The following is a 22875-nucleotide window of genomic DNA, read 5'->3' on the forward strand; positions in this document are numbered from 1 at the left end:
CAGTTGCTTTAACTATCCCTAACAACTTAGTAAGGGGTTCTCAAATCAATGGCAACAGCGACACTGATCTTCACTTGCAATTTTGGTTTAAATTCATTGTCAAAAGGTGCCCAAACAGACAATAACAAGAGGGTGAAGTGTGAGAGCCGCTGACCATCTGTGAATGCGCAGAGATCGAGGTCGAATTCGTATTTCTCTCGCATTTCAAGCTTTCCCATGTGCAAAGAGCCTAGCGCCGATGTAAGAGCTGTGTGTGGAGCCTTTTCACCTTCTAGTTAAAGTGACGGAAGTCGTATCACAATCTGAATACAAGTTCATGCTGACTTGAAGCATGAGTCACATGTTTTTAACCAAAGCCGTGAACCTTTAACCGATTTAACCAAAGTGTGGACTCCGGATGAGAAGCCCAGTGTCTCAGCCCTGTGAGTTCTGAAAGTGGACGTCACACTTCCTGGACTGTCAGTGACTTAGCAGTGAACATAATCAAGGCAGTAATCACATTTATTCCAAAATGTATTTGACAAATAAGCATTTGATGGTATCTAAACACAATTAGTAAGAGCCAGGATTGCTGTAAAGTCATCTAATGGTGCATAAATGCTGATATCTCGAAGTTTCAGGACCTGAATTCAAAGAATACGAAACTCCTCTTGGCTGTCTTTTAGCCACCTGCTCCTCTGAATCCTTTGGTGGTGATTTGATGGTCTAACTCTTTTTGAAATGTTCTTTGACACTGAAACTGTTCAAATCAAAAATATCAGAAATGTTGGTGTTGGCAGCCATATTTCTTTGCGATCACCTCAGGTTTCTAGTGAGTAATAACTGCAAGTAGAATGAAAAAATGCAACACTTACATCATGCTGGCTCAATCCAGATTTGTATTTATGTAAATATCCATATCTAACTGCATGTCAAACGTCCGCAAAGTCCGTGAGATTTTGTCCAGAAGATGCAAAGTTTCTTCTTCCACTGAATGATGCGTCGATGTTGTTATCTGGAGCTAATGCTGTTATCCCAACAACCTCGATCACATTATATATTATATGTCACTGCATTCTATATTTCGCCATCTCCGTTCCAGAAAGTCCAATAAAGTCAGGCTATAAAAAACATTCATTTTGCCCTCTCTCTGGGTCAAAGGGTTAACCAGTGCAGACAAATTACCCTCCACATAACTACGACTTGCTTCAGTGATTTGGAGCAGCGCAGTGTGTGACTTTGCACGATTTGTAGAGGAAATAATTCAGTCCTTTGCTCAGCGTGGACTCCATCACCTCCCAGCCTGCATCACTTGTCTTCCTCTGTGTCTTCCTTTTTTCTCATCATCCGCTAAAATGTAGCGACAAATTCGAAATCCAGAAAAAAAAAAGAAAAAGTTAAATCAGAGATGCTTTGATCATTTCACGCAATCCGCAGTCTTCCGAATGAAGGAGAAATAAATCCTATCTTTGGAGTGACAAGTGTATCTGTGACGCTTGCTGAGAAAAAAGTGATCCGCACGCACCTGTTGGCTGGCCGTTACAAACCTTCCAAAGTTTGACTTTCGCTGCAAAAAAAACAACAGACTGAGAGTTTGATGGAGAGAACAGAGAGAGAGAGAGAGGGGAAGGATGGAGAGCTGGAGAGTGGAGCATCCTGTTGTCTCTCAGCCAGAAGGATGAATGGAAAGCCTGCGTCTCTGCCTCCTTTTATATTCTCTCTTCCCCTGCTGCCTCGCTTTGGCTTTTACCCTCACTCCTGTGTGTGTGTGTGTGTGTGTGTGTGTGTGTGTGTGCAGAGAGAGACCTCTTTCAGAGCAGCAGGAATATATTATAACCCAAACAAAAGGAGCCGGCGTATTGTTTATGAATTACTAGCCTTCCAAAGGCAACAAAGGCCTCTATTTTCATAGAAAACTCCACTTTCATTTCAGCTCCATTTGATTACCAGAGCAAAGACAATAAAAAAAAAAAGGCCTCTCCGGTCGCAACATCCCAAAGGGATTCATTCCTCCTTCGCTCGCTCATTCAGCACCACTGAAAAGGTTTCTTTATTGCTTTCTTTTCAGGACTGATGTCAAATGGGCTTTTAGGAGTAAACCAATGACAAAAAATTATTGCTTGGCTATTTTGTACAATAACAGGGCCGGGGGAAGAGAGGAGTCCTGTGTTGTCTTTGTCATCTTTCTTCCCCCCTTTTTTTTCCTTTTGCTCCTTTCTGCTGTTGGAGAGGAAAATTGCAGAGGCTGGAAATTAATGGCGAGGCTTTGAAGGGTAAGAGGGAGAGAGACACAAGACGGAGACACAATGCAACAATACAAGTCAAATCTGAATTATCGCTCGCTATTGAACACAGTGAAGAGACAGAAAGGTACTGTGAGGCTACGGAGGAAGTTTGAACGTGTGTGTGTGTGTTGTGGGAGTACTTTCACAAAACAGACACCTGTGGGTTCCACGGCCAAAAACAATAAAACCTCAGTGAAGCGCTGTCATATAATCTACAATGAGGCTGTCGATGTGTGTGTGTGTGTGTGTGTGTGTGCATTTTGTTACCTACTGGGGCCCTTTTCTGGTATACACCAATCAGCCACAACATTAAAACCACCTGCTTAGAGAGGGAGAAGGGACACGGGACCTCTAGGGGGTCTTTTGTGGTCAGAACCTTTGGGTCCTGTGCAATGAGGGCGGGGCCTCCAGGTGGGAGGGTGGATTCAGGTTATTAAGGTGCGTCTTGCAGATTCTCGATCAGGTCGGGATCTGGGGAGTCTGCAGGCCGTTGTGGAACTCGAGACATAGCTAAAGCTGGGGGGGTGGGGGGGCTTTGGATCGAAAAACAAAAAAAAAATCCCAAAATTCTGAAAAGATTAAAGATGAACACGGCACGCTGACTGTAAAAGATGCTCTTTCACCTTTTTCTTTTTTTTTTTTTTGCTATGCCGCCTGTTTTTGTCCTCCTGGATGAACATTTGGCTCGAGACAAAAGGTGAACTAATCAATTATTCCTCTTGCAGGGCCCTGGTGCTGTTGTGAAAAGCGTTGACATTTGAGCTTTCCAGACGACATCTGCAAATTTATATGCCTTCCATTGTGTGAGGCAGCCAGCCCTGTATCAAAGGCTGTAAAAGGCCTTGTCAATTTAGTAAGGACAACTCTACAAAGAGTCCTTTCTCCTCTGTTGTTATGTGAATAATGCTTTTCACTGGTTTCCTGCCAAAACCTGTTGGCGATTTGGCATTGTGATGTCATTGATTGTACTGATAACAGACATCAGACGTGAAGACCTTCAAAATGCCAGTAACGCATTGTGACACATCACAAATGTACGGCTCCTCATCGGATTCAACGATCTTTATGGAAGCTTTGAAATAAAACGTTATTGGTTGTAACTGTAACTGTCAAAGTAACGTTTTTGTTTAGCGGTAAAGAAGGTAAGAAACTTCCACCTGGCGAAAAGGGTGAAAACCACATAAACTAACTGACATTTACAACCCAGCAGGGGGTGCTGTTTCACCCATTAGGAGGAACACAGTTAAAGATGTCTCATACAGTTTTGTGAGCAATCTTTCGTACATTTTTGAAGAGTAGCTGCCTGTGATTACTTTGTCACTGAATGTCTGCATAACCAGATGGATATAGATCTACTAGAGACACGAGGGCCCGTCTTTGATTCAGTACTTTAATTCACAGACAAATGGGTGAAATAAATAGAAAGGACGGGGAGGGTTATTCTTGTAATAGCAACTACTGTAATCAGTGGTAACATTAGAATACACATTACATTTACGTCAGTCACTTTAAGTTAAATAAGATTTACATTACATGGCTTACATTAGTGTGGGTTCTATTTCATGAATATCTCACTTGTGGGTGAAGTTTCTCGAAGTGATAACTTTAACAGAGGAAATATTTTTTTTTTTTGTCCGCAAGGCACGTCTCCTGACGCTCATGAGAAATACAAATCATCTGTAGCGTGATCAAAAGGGTCAGGTAAATAAAAAATAAAAATTAGCAGTGTTACAAATCAAAACCAGGTTTTTGTTTTTTTTTGTTTTTGTTTTTTTTTTTTAAGAGTGAACCAATCACAAATATCAAAAATAGGAAATCGCTCTAAAGTTAAGTTGCGTATCGACAGAGTAAAAAACATTAAAAAAAAAAAAAAACCTAAACAACTTCTTTATAGTGTTATATTGCTTGGACTTTGGTCTTGAAACACAAAGAGCAAAGAGCTGACTCACTGCGAACATTTTGTTTAGCGGAAGATGAACAAAAGAAAAGGGAAACCCTGTAGCTGTCAGCAGTGTGCATACTGCATTAGAAATCTGGCTGCATTAAACATTTTCCTTAATTATGGGCTTTACGTTGGGAGTTTCCAATTACTTCCATGACACAACTATGCTTATTTAATGTATCGGATTGCAACTCTTTTCATACTTTAAACAGTTACTGCTGTGAGAGTTAGATCCACTCAGTTCCAAGCTATTTGTGACTTGGCAGCAATACTGTGTTTATTAGCACGTATTTTCCTGTCAGAACTGCAGCTTCGGGCAGACACGTATAATGTTCCAGCAGCTTATTGGCCCTTCCTCTCTATCTCCAGCTACCCTTTAGCAACAGTGACTAACACGTTTTTGAGATTTACTGATAAAGATTGAACTTCTTTGTGTGATGCAGTTCCTGTTCCTTTTTTTTATTTTTTTAAACAAAAGTATTATATATATATTTTTAAATAAATAAATAAAAGAAATGTACACAACCCATGAAGCAATGTCTGCTGCAGTCATTGTTACGGTGCTCATCCCGTAAAATATCAGGTCACTTGGAAATGCTGGTAAATTTTGCTTCTGATTAAATTGTAGTGACTTTGTGCCCTACTACGATAAATAATCCAACTCTATAGTTCATTAGCGTTTGACTGAATAACATAAATAGAATTCTAAAGTTATCTTTCATAATAATATGATGATTTAACATTTGAAACTGCTGCTCATGCAAACAATTTTAAGTTTCGGCGAGGACTTTCATTCACATACGACTCTAATATTTCTGAAATATAGAAACCCATGTAGTGTTCTTGTTCGAGCACCAGGCCACTTTATGAAATACTGGTGAAACTTTAGACTTACTGCATATAAGCACAAAGGGAATGAAAAATAAACACACATAAGGAAACAAGAGAAAGTGATTCAGTTTTGTCAGTGCTCCAAAGAAGGAAGTGATGTCATCACGCCTACCAGCTAATTTGGCTTCACAGCTTACGGTCAGTTGGGATGGCTTTGCTCATGGCCGGCAGGCATTGTCTTGGTCCAAAGTTTTGTCGCTGTGTAAGTGGACTTCAGAGTCAGAACGGTGAAAAGTCGACTCGTGTCCACACAGTTCAGAGGTCTTTTTTGATCCTTCCAAGGTCAGAAGATGATTAAATACACATGGATCTCAGAGGTTGGTCTCGTCCCAGGTCGGGTCGTTCATGTTCTTCAAAACTCTCCTGATGATCCTCTCCAGCTCCTTCCTCGCTCGCTGCTCCTCCTCCAGCGTCCTCCTCATCCTCTTGTTGTCCTGGAGGAGAGGGACAAAGAAAGAAAAGAGAGGAGGTGAGAATGGGAGAAAAGAAGTGATGGAGTGGAGGGATGGCATGTATTGAGTATTCAGCTTGAGCAAAAAGAGAGCCAACGTGACTAAAAACCAGGCTTGCAGTACTTGAGTCCAGGACTCCGACTTCAGTCCAACTTGACTGGAACTTGGACATTGTTAACTAGGACTTGGACTCATGCATTATCTGTATTCGAACTCATAAATCAGAGACAAGTCCTCAAATTTTTATTTCATTTTACATAATATACCACAGTAATTTTGGCATAAGATAATATCTACATTATACATACAATTAATAATATATTTGGATTGGACTTGACTCAGATTTTTCTTTTAATGACTTGGCTCGGACTCGAACACTGGGACTCGGACTCGACTACAGCGCTGCTAAAAACAGACATCTGAACAGGAGGTTAATAATACTGACAGGTCCGTGTTGGTAATGTGTTTAAAAAGCCGCAGACTGACCTGTTTGAGTTCATGCACCTCGTCTTTCAGACTGTACACGGTGTCCACCAGACTCCTGCACCAACAGAGCAGGAGCTCTTTAACATACAACATACATTTGCATTTACATTTTTTTTGGTGATCACCATGCTTTTATTTTGTATAGCTCATAATAATCCAATATCCACTGCTGTCTTGGCAAACATGACACGGATGCTTATAGTTTGTCTATGTGCTTGTGGTTGTTTACGTTTTCAGAATCCGCCATTTTCTATATTTGAACTTTTATTCTGGAGCTGAAGCAACTCAGTGACACACTGCGTTTACCGTACATCGCAAACATAAACAAACCACCGTCTCTCGTCTCTCACCTCTCCTCCACCACAGTTTGTCCGTTGCTCCTGGTCTCCTCCACTATGATCTTCTCCTCCTCTGGGAACAGCATGTGCACATCCTTTCTGCTGGAGCCTGATCGAACAGTGACGACAGCGTAGTTTATTATCGCCGCGCAATGCCCAAAGATGTGCTAACATATAGTGTTAACAGTTCAAAGAAGACGACGTTAATGGAGTGTCTTACAGAGTACAAGTGAACACACAGATGACATTTTACTGATGTAAGGTGTGGACCAAGAACCTGTACCTGAAGAGGATGACTGTTTTAAAGCGTCTCAGTCGGAGTATATTTACTACCTGTGAGAAGTTTCTGGACTGTTGGTCAGACATTTGAAAAAGTCACTGTAGGCTCCGGGAAACTTATGCTTAGATTTTACAGACCAAGCAATTAGTTATTTAATTTATTGAGAAAATCTTTAGTAGACTGGCTGACAATAAATATAATCCGCAGATGGAGTCTTAAACAAGTGTGACACAATAACACCCCAGTGTGTTATCGCTTACTTATATTGAGTAACTGCATTTTGTTTCATGGTATGAGTCACTCACTCTCACTGCCCACCAACTTCACTGTACTTGTCTGCTTAAATATATTGGATTATGGGCTATATATTTTGCAGCTACAGTACACTCACGGGAATGCACACAGGCTCAAAGAGACAAACATTAAGTACGACACATACACGGCAGGCACGACAGGTGAAAGGTTTGGGACTCTAGTTGTAAGCTAGCTGGCACGTCAGAGGGTTGCGACACCCAAAATCTTACGAGAAAATGAGGCGGTCCTGTAACTAGTGGCGGTCCAGATACTGTCATAATCCGAGTCCTCTGACTGGTCAGAACAAGGCAGGTTGCCGGGTAAACCAGCGACGGTGAGGCTGGTGTCAGCGAGCACATGGTTGTGCATGAGGTCGGTCCCCTGCCAGGCTGTACCATAACCAGTAATAGATGGGGTTGGAACAAACCAAGTTGAAAGTTGGAAGGTGAGGGGAGGATTACAAACCATAAAGAATGTGGGATTGGGACAAAACATATTGTAGTTGTGGACATGTAATTTTTTTGATAAACATAAATATGACATTTGAACCAAACACAACAAGTAACAAAAAGAAGATGTGCGGATATGTGGGATAAATCATGTTAAATTTTAAAAAGTAACAGAATGAAACAAAGGAGGATGATGGTAATACAAAAGAACATATGGATAAATGATGTTTGAAGGAAGGCAAGGGAATGCAGGGAAGACATACAAAGAGAGGAGAGAGAAAAACATTGTTAGAGCAGACGGCAAAGGTTAGCAGCAAGGCAAGACCAGCAGTGTGTGTGAGCATGTATGTGAGCACACTGGTCAGTGTGTGTGTGCGTGCGTGTGTGTGTACTCACTGGAGTTGAGAGTCTGTCGCGTCTTGGCACTGGTACAGTAGGCCTCGATCACTTTCAGGATCTGAGCATCCTCCTCGAGAGCTGCGGTACCTGAGAGACCAGGACAGGTTCAGAGGGACAGATGATGACATGGTGGAGAAACACTGCAAACAGAGGACTTGTAGATACACAGCCTCTGGCAGCCATATTGGAGAAGTACAGCTCTTTGCAACACTGCAGAGCAGCTGACTGCAGCTAAAAGTACAACTCAGCGGTAAGGAATACTTACACAGAAGACTGTGTTTTAGTGGTTAGTAGTTTGTCAGCATATTTTGTTTTTAATCGTTAAATTTGATGAAAATGTTTTACATCAAGCTAGTTTTTTGGGCTGGGATTAGAACAGACCATTTGCTGTGAAGTTCAGCAAATGTTAGCAGTTTCAATAAAGTTTATTATGTCTGATAAATGTAAAAATAAATCAAAGACACGTAATCAGTGGCTGGCTAATTTCTGCTAATGAATCAGCCCACAGTCTTCTACGTAAATACAGCTGTTTTGGCAGCTGGTGATGGAGAAGAACTTGCAAAGATATGGCATCATTAAGCACTATGTTTCAGTTTGTGAATGGGTGAAATGGCGCGCAGTGATGTATTTCATTTGCTGAGCTGCATGCTTACTTTTTCTGACAGTGAAGTCCTCTTCTGAAGGTTTCCTCTCTGGCTTTCTCTTGGGGAGCAGCTTTTTCATGTTCTTAGGACTCTTACTCAAATCCTACAAACAAAGATATGCACAGCAGGAATGTACTTTTAATCCAAGCGCAACAGGGCTCAGAACAATCTTTGCTCGCATTCTTCAGTGGGATAAGTGAATGAAGTAGGAAAAAAAAGGCCACTTTGAGAAACACCTACAGTATGTGATAAAACATAAAGCTGATTTTAGTATGACAGTGTACGGCACCTCCTTCTGGCTGAGAGCAGCTGAGGGTCGGAGTGGGGGCGCAGGACGAAGGCAGCTCAGGCTCCAGGGTTTGGGGGTACTCGGTGGCTCCAGGGGTCCCCACATTGGGCTGCCGCTGTGGGTCATCCCATGTGAAGAGGGATGGGGAAGGGTGTGGTAGGCGTGTCCGGTGCTCCCTCCACGGGACTCCGAGAGTCTGGAGGGAGTGACGGGGTGAGAGGGCAGCTGGGAGGAGAGGGAGGAGGTGGGTGAAGAAAAGAAAAGTGAGTCATATACTGCAGCAGGGCGGTAAAGTGGACGAGGATCCGCTCGCGCTCTTACCGTGTGGCAGACGGACTGAGGCTTGTGCGAGTGTGTGTGGGCGGCCGGTGTGTGCGTCTGCCTGGTGAGAAAGTCCAGCCAGTCCTGCAGGTCCTTCTGACTGTTACATGCCACCTGCATCCACTCACACTGGCCACCTGGGCAACAACAAAACACACACACACAGACAACAAGCAGAGGTCACACAGACACGGTTTAAAGGCGTTTAAGAGCAAGACCATTTCTATTTATAGCAGGTTTGTGATTTCCTGCAATATTCCCTTACAACACATAGAAGAAGATCACTGATATTAAATTACACTATAAAGGAGAGCCGAAAGAGAAAGAGAGATGCTGACCGGAAATTTCAAAAGCATTCCTCTGGTTTATACCATCTTCTATCCTGGAGATGAGCATTCCCGACAGAGGCATCCTCCCCTACAGAGACACACACACCGAGTAAATCAGTAAACCGAACCCAGAGCCTATCGGGAGCCAGAGCTAACGTTTCAACACTTTTAAGTTGCACAGTGGCGGCGGCGATAACCGTTTTAAGTTTCATTTCACGTGGCGTGAGCTCACCTGATAGATGAATCCGCTCTTTCGCTGGCTGGTAGAGAGCATGAGCAGAGTGTGAGCGAAGAGGACGAGGTAGCGTTCATTTGGCTCCTGAAAAATCACAATACAATCACAATATCTTCAGTTTCATGTGTTCACTTTTTGTCTCCTTTTTGGTAAGTAAAAAGTCTTAAAAGGGTGACTGAGGTTGGGATGAATACCTGAGAGTGCGTGTGGACTGCAGCCGTGGACATGTAGAGAATAGGGCCGAGGGTTTTGATGTCATCCCCTTCCCAGTTTCTGATTGGCTCCGTTAAAATCTGCAACTCCAGCTCTTTCTTCTTCCTCACCACCAGACACTGAGCCTGAACACACGGAAGCATTCAAAGACATGCAAATGCACAAAAACTCCGTCTAATCAACACAACTCCACATAATTTCCAGTAAACGGATTAATTTAGTTAAGTTTAGTTAAGCTACTGTGAGTAATCCTTCAGCACTATTTGTTCACGCTGTGTAAGAATTATTTTATTCAGATATCCCTCACTTCTAGATTACCAGAAAACACTATTAAGCTTTTTAAATGTTAAATATGCGGTACAATAGTGACTGTCAAAAGCAAAGCACATCTAAGGGCCTGCTCAGACAGAGCATCTCTGAGGCATCTTTTTCGTTTCACACGCAGCCCTGAACGCCTCACCGCTCAGAGCTCAAACTGTCCAATCGGGCTCTTAGAAAGCTTCCATAAAGACACACTTTGGACACACACATGCAAGACTGTGAGACTAGCCAGGCACAAGTAGAGCCAATCTAACTATTCTAAATGCTTATGCGTGGTTGGAGCTTACTGAAAGGTTTTTAAAGGCAGTCATGCAAGCACGGAGATCCTCTCTGTCAGGGTGTTGCTCCTAAGACAAAATAAAACATGAAAATATAGTTAAAAGAGAACAGATTCAGGTCCTGGTAAGCTCTTGTTTGTTATGTTAATTAAACATTTGTGTTTGGACAGAGTCGCGCTAACCTCCATGTGTCTGTCCAGCTCTTTCAGCAGCGTTGGGTATTTGTCCAGTCTGGTGAAGGGTTTACTCAGACTAGCGGTCAAAGTTATGATCCCAGGAAAGGGTGCCCCCTTTGACTCCATGTACTTCCCCAGATCGTCACTAAGACCCAAAGAAAAACACATTTAAATACATGCCTGCGAACACAGTAATTCTCCGTATATCTCTGACTGTACCCGTGCTGCGTGAGTACGTTGACAGCAGACGGGTGGTTGAAGCAGTAGTCCAGGTAGATGGTCTTTATCTGGGGCATCTGACTCAGGAAGAAGCCTCCGATCCTCTGCTGGCTCTCTGGAAGTCTACACACACACACAGACATCATGTCACAGTGGTTAGCAACTGCCTCTGTTGGCATTCAATCACACATAGAGAGAAAGATCTGAAAGGAAGGGACTGCTCTTGGGATGTAGTGTGCACAGGAACATTGCGATAAACTGGGAAACTAACCACGGAAAAACGTTCACATCAAGGCTGCGCTCAAGACCATAAAGGTTTAACTTCTGCAAAGCTAAAGACTTGGTGAATATAATCAAATCAAAACTATCAACCAAATAATTATAATAATAAGTGAGCTGTGCTATTTGTGGATTAGATTTTCTTTACAAAAATTGAACATGAATTATGTTTTCTTGATCTCTTTTCCTAACCTGCTGCATCTCAGACAAAAATGTTATTACTGCGAGCTACCACTAGGTGGCTCTGCTGCTCTAATAACTGCCTTCAATCTCAAGCGCTGATATTTCCTATTGGAGTAAAATTCAAAATTACTTAAATAAGATGGATAGCTTGAAAAAATACAATTACATATACACCACCCCCCCAACTAAGGCTGCAAATAACTACTATTTTCATTAATTTGATTATTTTGTCCATTATTTTCTCAGCTAATTTGGTGTGTGAAAAGAGTAAAAATACACATACTCCAATAAAGCAGTTGTTACTGCATCAATGCAATGGTGCATTTGACAGCACCTCATGTTTAATATGTTTTGTAAACAACTTAAGTATCGCAAGACCGGCTTTCACAGATGTCCCCGTGAGATTACGGCACTGCAGGACGAGTTAACTGGTGCCACGTCGTCGTTTGACTAGTTTATGACACCGTATACCTTTGGTTAGACAGAAAGACGGACTCACTTTGTATGCTCCTCCAAGGACTGAGCCAATATCTGCTGGAAGGTCGAGATCTCCTCCAGATTCCCCTGAATGTGACTGATGTCAGCACTGCTGAGTCTGCAAAACACATAAGAGGCGAAGAGGAATTCATAATTAACATATGTATATAATATACGCACTGGCGCAATATGGAATGCCACTTATATGGTGCTGTATTTAACATCCAGCGTGCATACGGTATGCAGCATTTGTGTGTTATCCAGTATGTGTGTGTTCTTATATTCTGTACGATGGGACACATAATATGATGGTATTGGTACAGATGTGCCAGTGTGTGTGTGTGTGTGTGTGTGTGTGTGTGCCACTAAAACCTGATTCTGCTGAATAAAACAAGACAAAAAGTGTAAAAATATCTCTACCTGTCTGTGGGGTGAAGTGAGCGAAGGTATGTGCCCAGGAGACTTTGCAGCTCCCTCGAATATTCACTCTCTGCATCCAGGATGTTTTGTAGGACCTGACACACACACACACACACACACACACACACACACACACATAGTGAGTAATATAAAATAAATAGAGCAGTTCTGTATGCTTTTGCCCTTTAAAATCCATATTTCCATGATAAAAGGTGAATACAGTAGCAATAAATTATTTTGATAACTGATTAATTGTTTGAAAAACCTTTTCAGCAGAAAAAAAATCCCCAAAATATCTTGTTTCATATGCTCTGTTCTGACAACTGCTGCTTTTATCTGTTTTCTATTACAGTAAACTTTGGATTTTGGTTTGATGGCCAGACAAAACAAGACATTTGAAAACATCATGTGACGCTTAAAGACAGGAAGTGTGAGGGTCATTTGACTTTTTTGATGCTTAACTGACTAGACAGCTAGCCAAGATGAGTGGATAAGGAAAATGAATCTTTAATTACAGCTATAACTGATGCCAAATTTGAACGGTGAAACAGAACATAGCGAGAGCCAATGAACCACTGTGGCCAATTTTTATAAAACTGTGAGGAGTATCTGATTGGCTGATTCAGTATTAACCCATCTGAAGCATCCACATTTTTTGGAAATAAGACGAGCCCCCCACACATGTCCTCCTGCTGAGTTAAAAATGACTGTAAAGCTGCTAGCTTCCTAATAGGATATGTCTTGTATAAGAAGCTAATAGACAGTGATGGCAAACCCTCTGGGAGCCCGAGCAGCTCCACAGTATACACTCAGGACTGAGGCCTGAGAGGTAATGTATTGTATGTATTCCTTTTTTTTTATTTTTAACTAAAACAAAATTGCCAGTGCGTGTACTGTCAACAAGAATATGATGAAAACATTTTCAAAATCAAAACAAAAGCATGACCTTTAACAGACTACACAAACACACATAGAGAGGGGGAACAAAAAAGCCCAAAGCTTGTATTTTCTACTTAGACAAGCTTCTGTTCTTATGTTTTAGGATCCTGCATTGGAACAAAAACTAAAAGTTTTTTATTTAGAACTTCTTTTCATTTTGCATCTCCGTCTGGGAACAGCTTTGACTTCAGGCAGGACCTGTGAGCTAGTGCTTACATGAGAAAGACACTCAGGTACCCAAACCAAAGATGGACTGACTAGACAGACTGTTGAAGCTTGTTGCATTATTGAAAGACACACACACACACACACACACACACACACACACACATGAAAAACACTCACACACCGGCAGAAGCCAACCCTGAGGCGAGGCTGCCCCAGAAACCACTGGAATGGAAGAAATAACCTACATCGCATCTGCTGCGCTCTCGCACGCATGCACACACACAGGCGACACACGCACGGGCGCCATGCAGGGTTGATCACATGGTTACACACAGACAGACGCGGCTAAGCAACCATTAACTGAACGGATTAGATGACAATTCATCGATTGCAACAGTCCGCAAAAGCAGACGCACATTAACTTGGCTCATCAGTGTAACCTTTAAGGTGCACCAGCAAAGATAAAAAGCACACAAAGGAGAGTTCATTTCCGGGCGATGACGTCATCAGAACTCAAACTGGTACCTGGAATCCTTAAAACGCCTAAAATGTATTCTAACTAAATTAGCTAACTAACTCATAAAGTTCATTATGGTCCTAGCTGAAGTGAGAATTGGTTTTCCTTCTTCTTCTTTCTGTGATTAGAAGAACATCAGGAAAGACCAGGGAAAGTTTGAACACACACACACACACACATGCAGAAACAGATGCAGAATATGACGCTCACCAAATTGTAGTAGGTTTTACTGACGATAGTGGTGTCAAAACATTTAGGGGGGCTCTTCAGTGTTCCAGACTTTGGCTTGTCTGACGTTTTGTCTGCATGGAGAGAAAGAAGAAGAGGACGACTGGTCACAAAAGGTGTAGTCAAGTTACACCTGATGAGACCTTCATAAGCACGTTTTGCTATTACAACAAAAAACAAAATGATAGCTACAGGTATTCAAAAGTGCTTTGCTTTTCACGTGTCTTCTGTGTGATTCTGACCAAAGCTCAGTGTGAATAACGATGACGATTTATGCTAGTAAACAAGAGCACAAATAACCAAACCCTCCAGTGCAAGACCTCAATCTCACACATCAACCAGCTCCCACCAGCCATATCAATCTACCATTCCTCAGCACTGTGTTATCATCGGCGTGCTTGTTTTCTGCTGCAAGCTTCAAATCAGGAAGTCCCTTTCTATACGGCAGCTCTGGAACTTCCTGTCTTTGTGCGTTCGCGGAGCTTCCTTCCTTCAATCCTGCCTTACTTCACACGATCAACCGACACAACGAAAAAAAAAAGCGCAGGAAGCAACAGTTAGCAAGCAACATCGACTCAGCGGCGATCGGCTTGAGTTCAGACACGCAAATCAAACAAAGGTAAGAGAAACAACAAAAACTTTTCCTGCTGATTGACACACAAAATAAATTGCTGACTTTGGAACAAACCCCAAACCTAAAAAATTAAAAGAAACAATTTAACAAGCTTAGAAATGCCTTAATTTTCACTTTGTTCAATCACACACTCATTTATATAAACTTGGAAAGCCTCTGGATTTGATGTCTCCAAACAATAAGTTATTCAAGTCCTTCATTTTTATACAGGAACCGTGCAAGTGCGTTTAACAAATCACATCATCCTACAAACAACTAAAAGAGGCAGTAAGTCAGTATCAGTAAAAACAGACCTGCAGGAAGTCTGTTTGTTTGTGTGTATCTTGTGTATGTGCATAGGGTGTGTGTCGCCACGCTGCCATTAAATCTTATGCTGCAGCCTTGACGGAAGCAAAAAAGAAAAAAAAAAACATACTCCGAATCTGAGAGAAAAGGGCAGTTGCAAAAATAGTTACAGAAATGAACACGGTTCTGAAAAATGACTGACTGACGGACAACATCTGGAGTAACAAGATCAACACCCACCGTTTCCTTTCAGCTCCCGTACGTAGTTACTGGGGAACCACCCGCACTTGCCGCTGAGCGAGCCTTCCCACCAGCCCCCATCTTCCTGCCGAATCACGGTAATGATGTCGCCCTTGGAGAAAGAGAGTTCGTCCTCGTTGGTCTGCTTGAAGGCAAAGCGCGCCTTGACCAGCACGTGGCTGCACCCACTGCTCTCTGACATGTCCTGGGGTGGTGGGGGGTGAAAACAAAAAAGATCAACAGGAAAGACGGAGCTGAGTGAATATGTATGTTTAATATCAGTTACACACATCTAAGCCCCTGTCAGTGTTTGCCTACAGTCATTACTCCTGTGGGGTGTTGTTGTCGTTGTCATGGTAACTCACCAGGCTGCGGTACTGAGGCTGCAGCAGTTTAGAGGAGCGACTCTGAGCGTTCAGAGAGTCAAATGACTTGATCCTCAGTGATGAGGAGTGCGGCACACACACACTGTCTTCAGAAACACCTAAATCTGCACACGACGCTTCGATTAGCACATGAACTCACAGCACAGGTGAGTAATAGAAGGCACATGAATTGAAGAGAAGGAAGGATGGAAGCATGTTAATAAAGGGCGCAGAAAGACAATTAATTTACCTTCAGTGGCTTTGTTAAGGGCGACCAAGGAGTTGAGGACCTTGGAGAAGTTCAGTCCCTGCAGGAGGTCATTGATCTCAAAGGGCTGGAGGAGAGAAAAAGAAATAAAGCATAGACAGCTTTGATATGGAAGAGAAGAAAAACATGCACACACACATACACACACTCATAATAAATTTATAGGGCATCAACAAGGACATGAAGACGTCCCCCTGACATTTCCAGGCACGTATCTCGCACAGAGATGTGGCGCACCCGTGACTTCAAATTCACGATCACAATAAAGCTGAACGATCACCACAACAGCAACAATATTTTCTCTGTTAAAAAGGTTTTGCACCGACAAACATCACAGCTTTGCGACACGAAAGGATACGTCAGCATGTAGAAACACGGAGTTTAGCGGGGGTTAACATCACTGCTCCAACTGCAGTCTGGAGCAGGATTACTCAAAGTCTGAGCTTCCCCTTGTAATCTCCCTATCACACACACACACACACACACACACACAGCCATAATCAAAATACCTCTGAAGCCCCTAATCTTGTGTATACCACACACACTTGACTGTCTTGTTCATTCCCAAGCCGTGAAGGTGGAGCATGTCGCAGTGTGAAAGTCAAAGCTGACACACTCCGATTTGGCACTTTAAGAACTGTTTCGACTAAACCATGTCCACGAGTCAGGCTTGTAGACTTGATCCCTAATTTTAAAGGACTCGTGACTTGACTCAGTTTTGAGCACAGAGCACAGACTCGGACCTGGACTCAGACTTGTGCATTAACTGAATTCGGACTTGTAAATTGGAGACGAGTCATCAGATTTTTATTTTATTTCATGTAACACACAATAGTAATTTGGCATAAGAAAATATCTACGCTAAGTCCGATATTATATCACAATTACACAATAATATATTTGGATTAGTCTTGACTCGGATCAGGAGCGGACTCGAAGTTTGGTGACTCGACTACTGCCAAGAGTACATGCTGAGAGCAGCATAAATTCTACACTTTATTTTACAGATTGGGTCACTTTAATGTAATGATAAAATGACGCAATTATTTAATGTAGTCCTGCTTTTAAGAATGCACTTGATTTATATCCAAAAACTGATTAGTAGTCAGAGCAGTATGGACCCAACAGTTAATACACACTTTCATCTCTCCCACTGGCACTGGGCCCGGACACAATATGAGACTTGTTCTCCGCTGCTGCACCAACTGCACCACACACCAGCGCTTAAGGTAGCATTTGCACATATTTTAGGTATTTAGCTTTTTTTGGAAATATGTTTATCCCAACTTTGATGCCAGCTACAAACAAATTGGGAGAGGAACATTCATGGGGTAAGCACGTTCAGGTGACAGTATCGTGACCGGGTATGAAAGGAGCATGCTCAGTCGTTCACGAGTAAGGATGTGACGAGGTTTGCCACTTTGTCAAAACGCGTGACTGCATAAAGGATACGCGGGCTCGGGGTCGCATCGGTGGACGTGATCAATAACGAAATCTGACGCTGAGGACCACATGTACAACATCAGGAACAAAAAGGATCACTAATGGAGACAAAGCACACTTGATAATGAAATATTAGACGGTGCTTTATTGATCTCTTAGTTATCATCACATAAACAACGACCTAAACATGCTCTGGAAGTGAAGTAAGGACATCTAATGCAACACGTGCTTCTGCTTCAGAATTTCAATTACAGAAGCCGCTGCGGATGTCTGATCTGAGTCCAGCATTATGACGGGTTACATTCCTGAAGTTCCATAAACTAGATTTCTTCTTTTTTTCCTCCCAATCAAGCTTTTTCATCTTTTAGATTCACTGCACTTCAAATTTTCTATTTCAACAGGGACCTGGTTTTTCTTTCAGCAAAGTAAAACCTGCTTTAAAAGCACAAATCCATACAACAAAACTATTATATCAGGAAATGATCGTCAAGTCAATATCACGACGTAAGCAACAGTGATGCTGCTACGATTCGCAAGACATAAAACAAACGCCTGTGATTGGTCCAGCAGCTTACCTGATGATAGGGAGCGCTCGATTTAATCCTGCAGAGAGGGCACTCTAAATGCACAGAATCAATATCCCACACAGTTAAGTCTCACAAATAGCAAAAGCCAAAATTTAAGATGTGATTAATTGTGTAGCTCTGGTTAATCATTTGGTCAGACCTACCCCCCCACAGTCACTGCGTAATCCTCTTCTATTGGACAGTCAGTCTGGCTCGTCCTCTGCTTCTCTGATGACTGTCTGGGTGAATTACTACGCTGATGTCAGTCAGGCTGCTGGTAATGGAGGCATTGGCTTCCAGCAACATGGCTGACATGTCTCTAATCAACCTGATTGGAAAATCCACTGTCTGCCTGGTGTGTTGCATTACATCAGCCCACTCTTCAGATTTTTTTGTTTTTAAAGCCCCCTCACCCCCACCCTCATTACTGGCTGGGCTTTTAGGGACAACAACATAATTTTCCAAGTCTAGAGCAAACAGCCCAGGACTCCTCTATTGCATAATCTGCTCTTTTCCAATACGATTCCATGGGTTTTTCCACATTAAAGATCGATATTGTGTGTGTGTGTGGTATTATTCTGTACAACATTACTCACTAGCACTCTCTTCACACCCACCGTGGGGCAGGACATAACCTGGCTTCACCCACTGCTGTGCAAACTCTGACACATGCACACACCCTAAAACTCGAGATAACAATTCAGACATATCTTAGATGGCAACAGCAAAACATTCCCAATCGATTTTCAGCATTTCCAACTTATTTATTCTAAGGTTTCTGCAAAAAGCTATTGATTGCTTCCCACAGATGTTTCAGAGTAGAAAAGAAACTGTGCCAGAACTGTATCATCATCGCAAGTTAACACCAACATGCATGCATATCATTATCATCGCTATCATGGAGTGATAAAACTGCACAACTGTCAAGTCACCAAAAAACATGGGTCCGTCATTTCAAAAGGGGGGGGGGGGGCAACTAACTGAACCACAGTCATCCTAAATACAAAGACAAGGCCCACCCACTGTGTTCCACAGGTTCAAACAACCATAAGTCATCCTTGTGCAGCAATAATACATTTACCCTGCAGGTTTAACACCATCCCCTGTTAGCTTGTTCCTGTTAGTAGTGTGCTCGCCTCTAATGCTCAAACTTATAGGCCTTCATGAAGGGTGACTTATAATAAACAAACTGCCATTTTGTTTCTAAAGATGTGAGCAACACTGGCTGACAATACTGTCGGTTATTCGGTTAATTTTTTGTAGTTGTTTGTATTTACCATTATATCATTGTTGCTAAATGTTTGAATGGCACAGAACATTTATTAAATTGAAAAAAACCAAAGCAACTATTCACTATTCTCATTATAAATCCAGAGGCGAAAATCATTTTCCCGCCACAACCATACCTATTCATAAATGGCACCTTTCCAGGTAGGTCGTGAGTACAATAACTGTTGCTGTCTCGTGTATAACGGCTAAGCACTGACAGTATAAAAGGCATCACAGATATACAGCAGCACACGTACGTTTAAAGGGGTGCTTTAAATGAAAAATAGATTTGACTTGGTAGGGGACAAACTGTTTTCTAGGCTTCATACTGTGGAAGCGCATTAATTCATACATTATTGATACGTGAACTCACCTCCACTGCGAAAGCACCGCAGCCTTTAATGAACTCCGTGATGTTCCTCTGACAGTCGCTGTCGCTCCTCGGTTCCTGGAAAAACTACGCACAAAAACTAACTAAATTAGCTCTAAATACTGACAGGGCATATAAATGAATAGTTAATGAAGGCGTTTGAGGTTTTTCCTGCATGAAAACAATGTTATTCCAGGCGTTGCTGGTGCACTTGCCACTTGCTTCTTAACCAGAATCAAGATAGCTAATGAGTCAAACTTCCGGTTTTCAACTTTCAAATTAAAGCATTAATTGAGAGACATTTCTAAACATTCTGTGCATGAAAACGGGTCTTGTAAAGTTACATTTGCAATTATTTTATTGAAGTTAGTAGATCGATACCTAGTGTTTGTAGTCTAGTATATCTTTATTTTTTCCACTTACTTCTGATTGATGATTCAAGTTTTTTGTCAACCTAGCCCACATCAATTGTTACATCTGTCATATCAACATTAGCAAAAATGTAGATACAAAACATATATTGTACATCTAGAAATGAAATCTGATGCCGTCACAAGATTGGACTTCATATGGCAAAGTTGGGTCTGGAGAGGGTAAAATAAATAGAAGGCTCTAGGACTTGTTCCATAGCTGCAGAATAGTTTATGCCCTTATTTTGAAAGACGCATTGTCTCACTCTGGGTTGAGTTGTAGCTAAGAGGCTACTTTGATTGAGATCTACAATCTCCCAGGGAAGTTGGATAAGCCAAAGGAGGATATGACGTTGACAGGTTCATGGTCCGGGCTCTGTGTGTGTGTGTGTGTGTGTGTGTGTGTGTGTGTGTGTGTGTGTGTGTGTGTGTGTGTGAGAGAGAGAGAGAGAGAGAGGAGTCAAATTCAAATTTTAAATTCAAATTCTCGGCATTAATTAGCTACATATGGTAGGCATATACAAAAAATTAATACAGTAGCTCTATTACTTAATATCAATATTAAACACAGTCGCTGTATGCTCATATAAATAAGTATTACTATTAAGAAGCATTTGTATTAGTAAGTATATAAATATTTATTAACAATAGTAGTATTACAGTTTATAACCGAATATATGACGTAATCAGCTCTCACATTTATATTTAATATGTCGAATATCGTCCTCCCTCTTTATCCTTTCACCAGAAAGAAGGCTAAGAAGTCGTGATTTAAAAAAAATTGAATCCGAAAACAATATTTTAGAAAGACAAAAACAAAAGTGACAAAATAGAAAAGCAAATAAAAGTGCTTAAAAGCCTGTGGGGTACAGTAAAATCAATGAAACATCGTCACAATCCCCTGTAGCCTCATTATTGAATAACCAGAGTCCAATTAAAGTCTATAAGAATTCTGGCAGTTTAACAGTTTAATATTTACAGGTGCCTATAAAATTTGTCAGCACCGTTGTCCATGTAACCGTAAGTATAATAACTGGGATTTTTAAAACTGGCTATTCTAGGGCACTGATTTGTGAATAAAACTGTCACAACGTTTTACTCGCCTACTATATGCTGCTTTTCTTTGGGAGCCAAGATTAACCGGGTTTATTTATTCATCATGTAGCCTGGGTGTAGGAGTGACTTCCTTTTGCATTGTGTCCAATTCGTTTAAATATCATATAATAAATAAAGCGTTCTTTTCTTCTTACTTTGTCCACCGTCCCGGGTCTGAGTCGCTCCAGCAGCCTGCATAGCACCACTCCATCCTGCAGGGACGTCTGGAGAAAAGCCTCTGGATCCGAGATGCTTTTCTTAGGGGACTCCAGGACCCCCAGCGTTATGAGCCACGTTACAGTCTGTTCGGCTGAATTCATGTCTTCCCCGGGTCTCAGATAGTATAAAACAGCAGCAGGAAGCAGCAGCGCTCTTCGATGTGCTGGCTATCCTACTTGTGGTCCGTCCAAAATGAAAAGGGTCAGCCTCGCCTTATTTGAACATTACAACCAGCAAGCACTGGATGGAGCACAGACAGGTCTTGCTGTTCCCAAACAGAGGAAAACAGATGTGGAAATGAGAAGAAAAGCTGGTTTCTTCCTCTAAGCGCTTCTTATTGTCCCGCACTGCCCTCTCTTTCTCACAGCGGATGTTCGCATCACCTTTGCTTGTGTACACAACTGTAGCAACAGCACCACTGTCAACGCAGACATAGTAAGACACGACTTCCTTCAGCAATTTTCAGATTAAAAGCATAAAGTTTCTGTTGACGCTTTTTAATTCAGTTTGCATCATCACTGTTACATTTTCTTTGTCCACTTTGAGTGTTGAAATGCAATAATGTCAAAGCATTAGTTGCAGTGTAGTATTTTGCTACGGTAAAGATCTATTATTGAGGCAAATTTTAAAAAGCATAAAACAGGCTAAACAAATGAAATTTAGTGCATATTGTTATTCAGTCTACAATAATTGTAAAATCAATCATACATTCATGGCGTCTTATATAATGTTTCAAAACCAATGTTTTAAGTGCTGTAAATGTGCCGTAGTATTTTGCAACTACATTCGAATTTAATTTTTAAATAAGTCAAGAATTTTACTTTGAAGACAAGCCATCTAACTTCCGTTTCGTTCCTCGCTCTTTTTGATGAGCTTGGCTCAGCGGACATATCACAGGACTGTCCCATAAACAGGCTAATTAAACCACACAGCGCAGATAGACGACACATCTGATAAAGTCTGAAACAGACCAATAAAATCCAAAATGGCTGTAGATGGAATGCACTTCCCCATTATGTAAACTATGCCCAGCAATAATTTTGGATAGATACGCCAAAATCCGTTCAAAAATCGCATTAAATATTAGGGTTTTTTTATTGAAAGCACATGAGCTAAAATATTCTAACTCAAACAAGTGTTACTTAGATAATAGGATTTTAAAAGTGCTCATCGTTCTTCAAATAAAGCAGCAGTGGCCATAAACTGTGTTATAACGCACCGATTTATTCACTGAACCACAATTTACGTGTTAGGTCGATTTCTTCCTCCGACTGCAGGGTCATGACATTATTAATTCATTGACAGAAAGCCTTTTATCCTGAACAGTGGCAAAGTGGGCTCTATCGCCATCTTCCGGACAGTTTAGTTTATAGCCGATAGAAAGGTTTCTTTATTAACTTTAGTTTGTGAATCAAGAAGAAGAAGCAGAATGATGACTGATGTCAGTGGCACTTTTAGTAACAAGACGCACTATAAGTACCCCAAAAATATTTAAGAGTAGCCTATTGGCTACATTCAAAAGTAAAATGTACTTTCTTTTACACTATTTTTGTCATTTTTTTTATGTTTTTGATTGTTGTCTCCATACAGTATAGTTTACAATACATTCTTTTAATCGATTTCATGAAAAGTAACTCAATGCAGCTACTGATGTATTGGTTCTTAACCAGGCACATGCAC

The 22875-nt window shown here is 41.5% G+C and overlaps 1 protein-coding gene across 2 annotated transcripts; it reads right to left on the bottom strand.

Annotated features, from left to right (window-relative positions):
- Positions 1 to 3635: 3635 nt before the first annotated feature.
- On the bottom strand, positions 3636 to 21588 carry arhgef7b (Rho guanine nucleotide exchange factor (GEF) 7b). Of its 2 annotated transcripts, XM_046382334.1 has the most exons (22): positions 21132 to 21588; positions 19475 to 19558; positions 15806 to 15890; positions 15556 to 15680; positions 15191 to 15395; positions 14014 to 14105; positions 12180 to 12274; positions 11782 to 11877; positions 10821 to 10943; positions 10608 to 10746; positions 10435 to 10494; positions 9808 to 9951; positions 9611 to 9697; positions 9388 to 9466; positions 9050 to 9186; positions 8729 to 8953; positions 8449 to 8542; positions 7793 to 7882; positions 7178 to 7336; positions 6386 to 6482; positions 6036 to 6090; positions 3636 to 5531 (listed from the first exon to the last, which is right to left on the bottom strand). In XM_046382334.1, the coding sequence occupies exons 1-22, from the start codon at positions 21294 to 21296 to the stop codon at positions 5409 to 5411; spliced, it is 2559 nt and encodes an 852-aa protein (XP_046238290.1). In that variant the 5' UTR covers positions 21297 to 21588; the 3' UTR covers positions 3636 to 5408. The 2 variants fall into 2 exon arrangements, with proteins under 2 accessions (XP_046238290.1, XP_046238289.1); XM_046382333.1 differs by lacking the exon at positions 7178 to 7336 and having other exon boundaries at positions 21132 to 21586.
- Positions 21589 to 22875: the final 1287 nt, after the last annotated feature.

The sequence above is a fragment of the Scatophagus argus genome, chromosome 24, assembly GCF_020382885.2.
Source record: "Scatophagus argus isolate fScaArg1 chromosome 24, fScaArg1.pri, whole genome shotgun sequence".
Taxonomy (NCBI): Eukaryota; Metazoa; Chordata; class Actinopteri; family Scatophagidae; genus Scatophagus; species Scatophagus argus.

What these genes read in the sequence shown, in the direction of transcription:
- arhgef7b (XM_046382334.1), bottom strand. Translation starts at nt 21,296, where the DNA reads ATGAATTCAGCCGAACAGACTGTAACGTGGCTCATAACGCTGGGGGTC. An exon ending in GACCCGGGACGGTGGACAAA is followed by an intron (nt 19,559 to 21,131) that starts GTAAGAAGAAAA and finishes TTTTGTGCGTAG; the next exon opens with TTTTTCCAGGAACCGAGGAG. An exon ending in AACGTACTCACGCAGCACGG is followed by an intron (nt 10,747 to 10,820) that starts GTACAGTCAGAG and finishes TTTGGGTCTTAG; the next exon opens with TGACGATCTGGGGAAGTACA.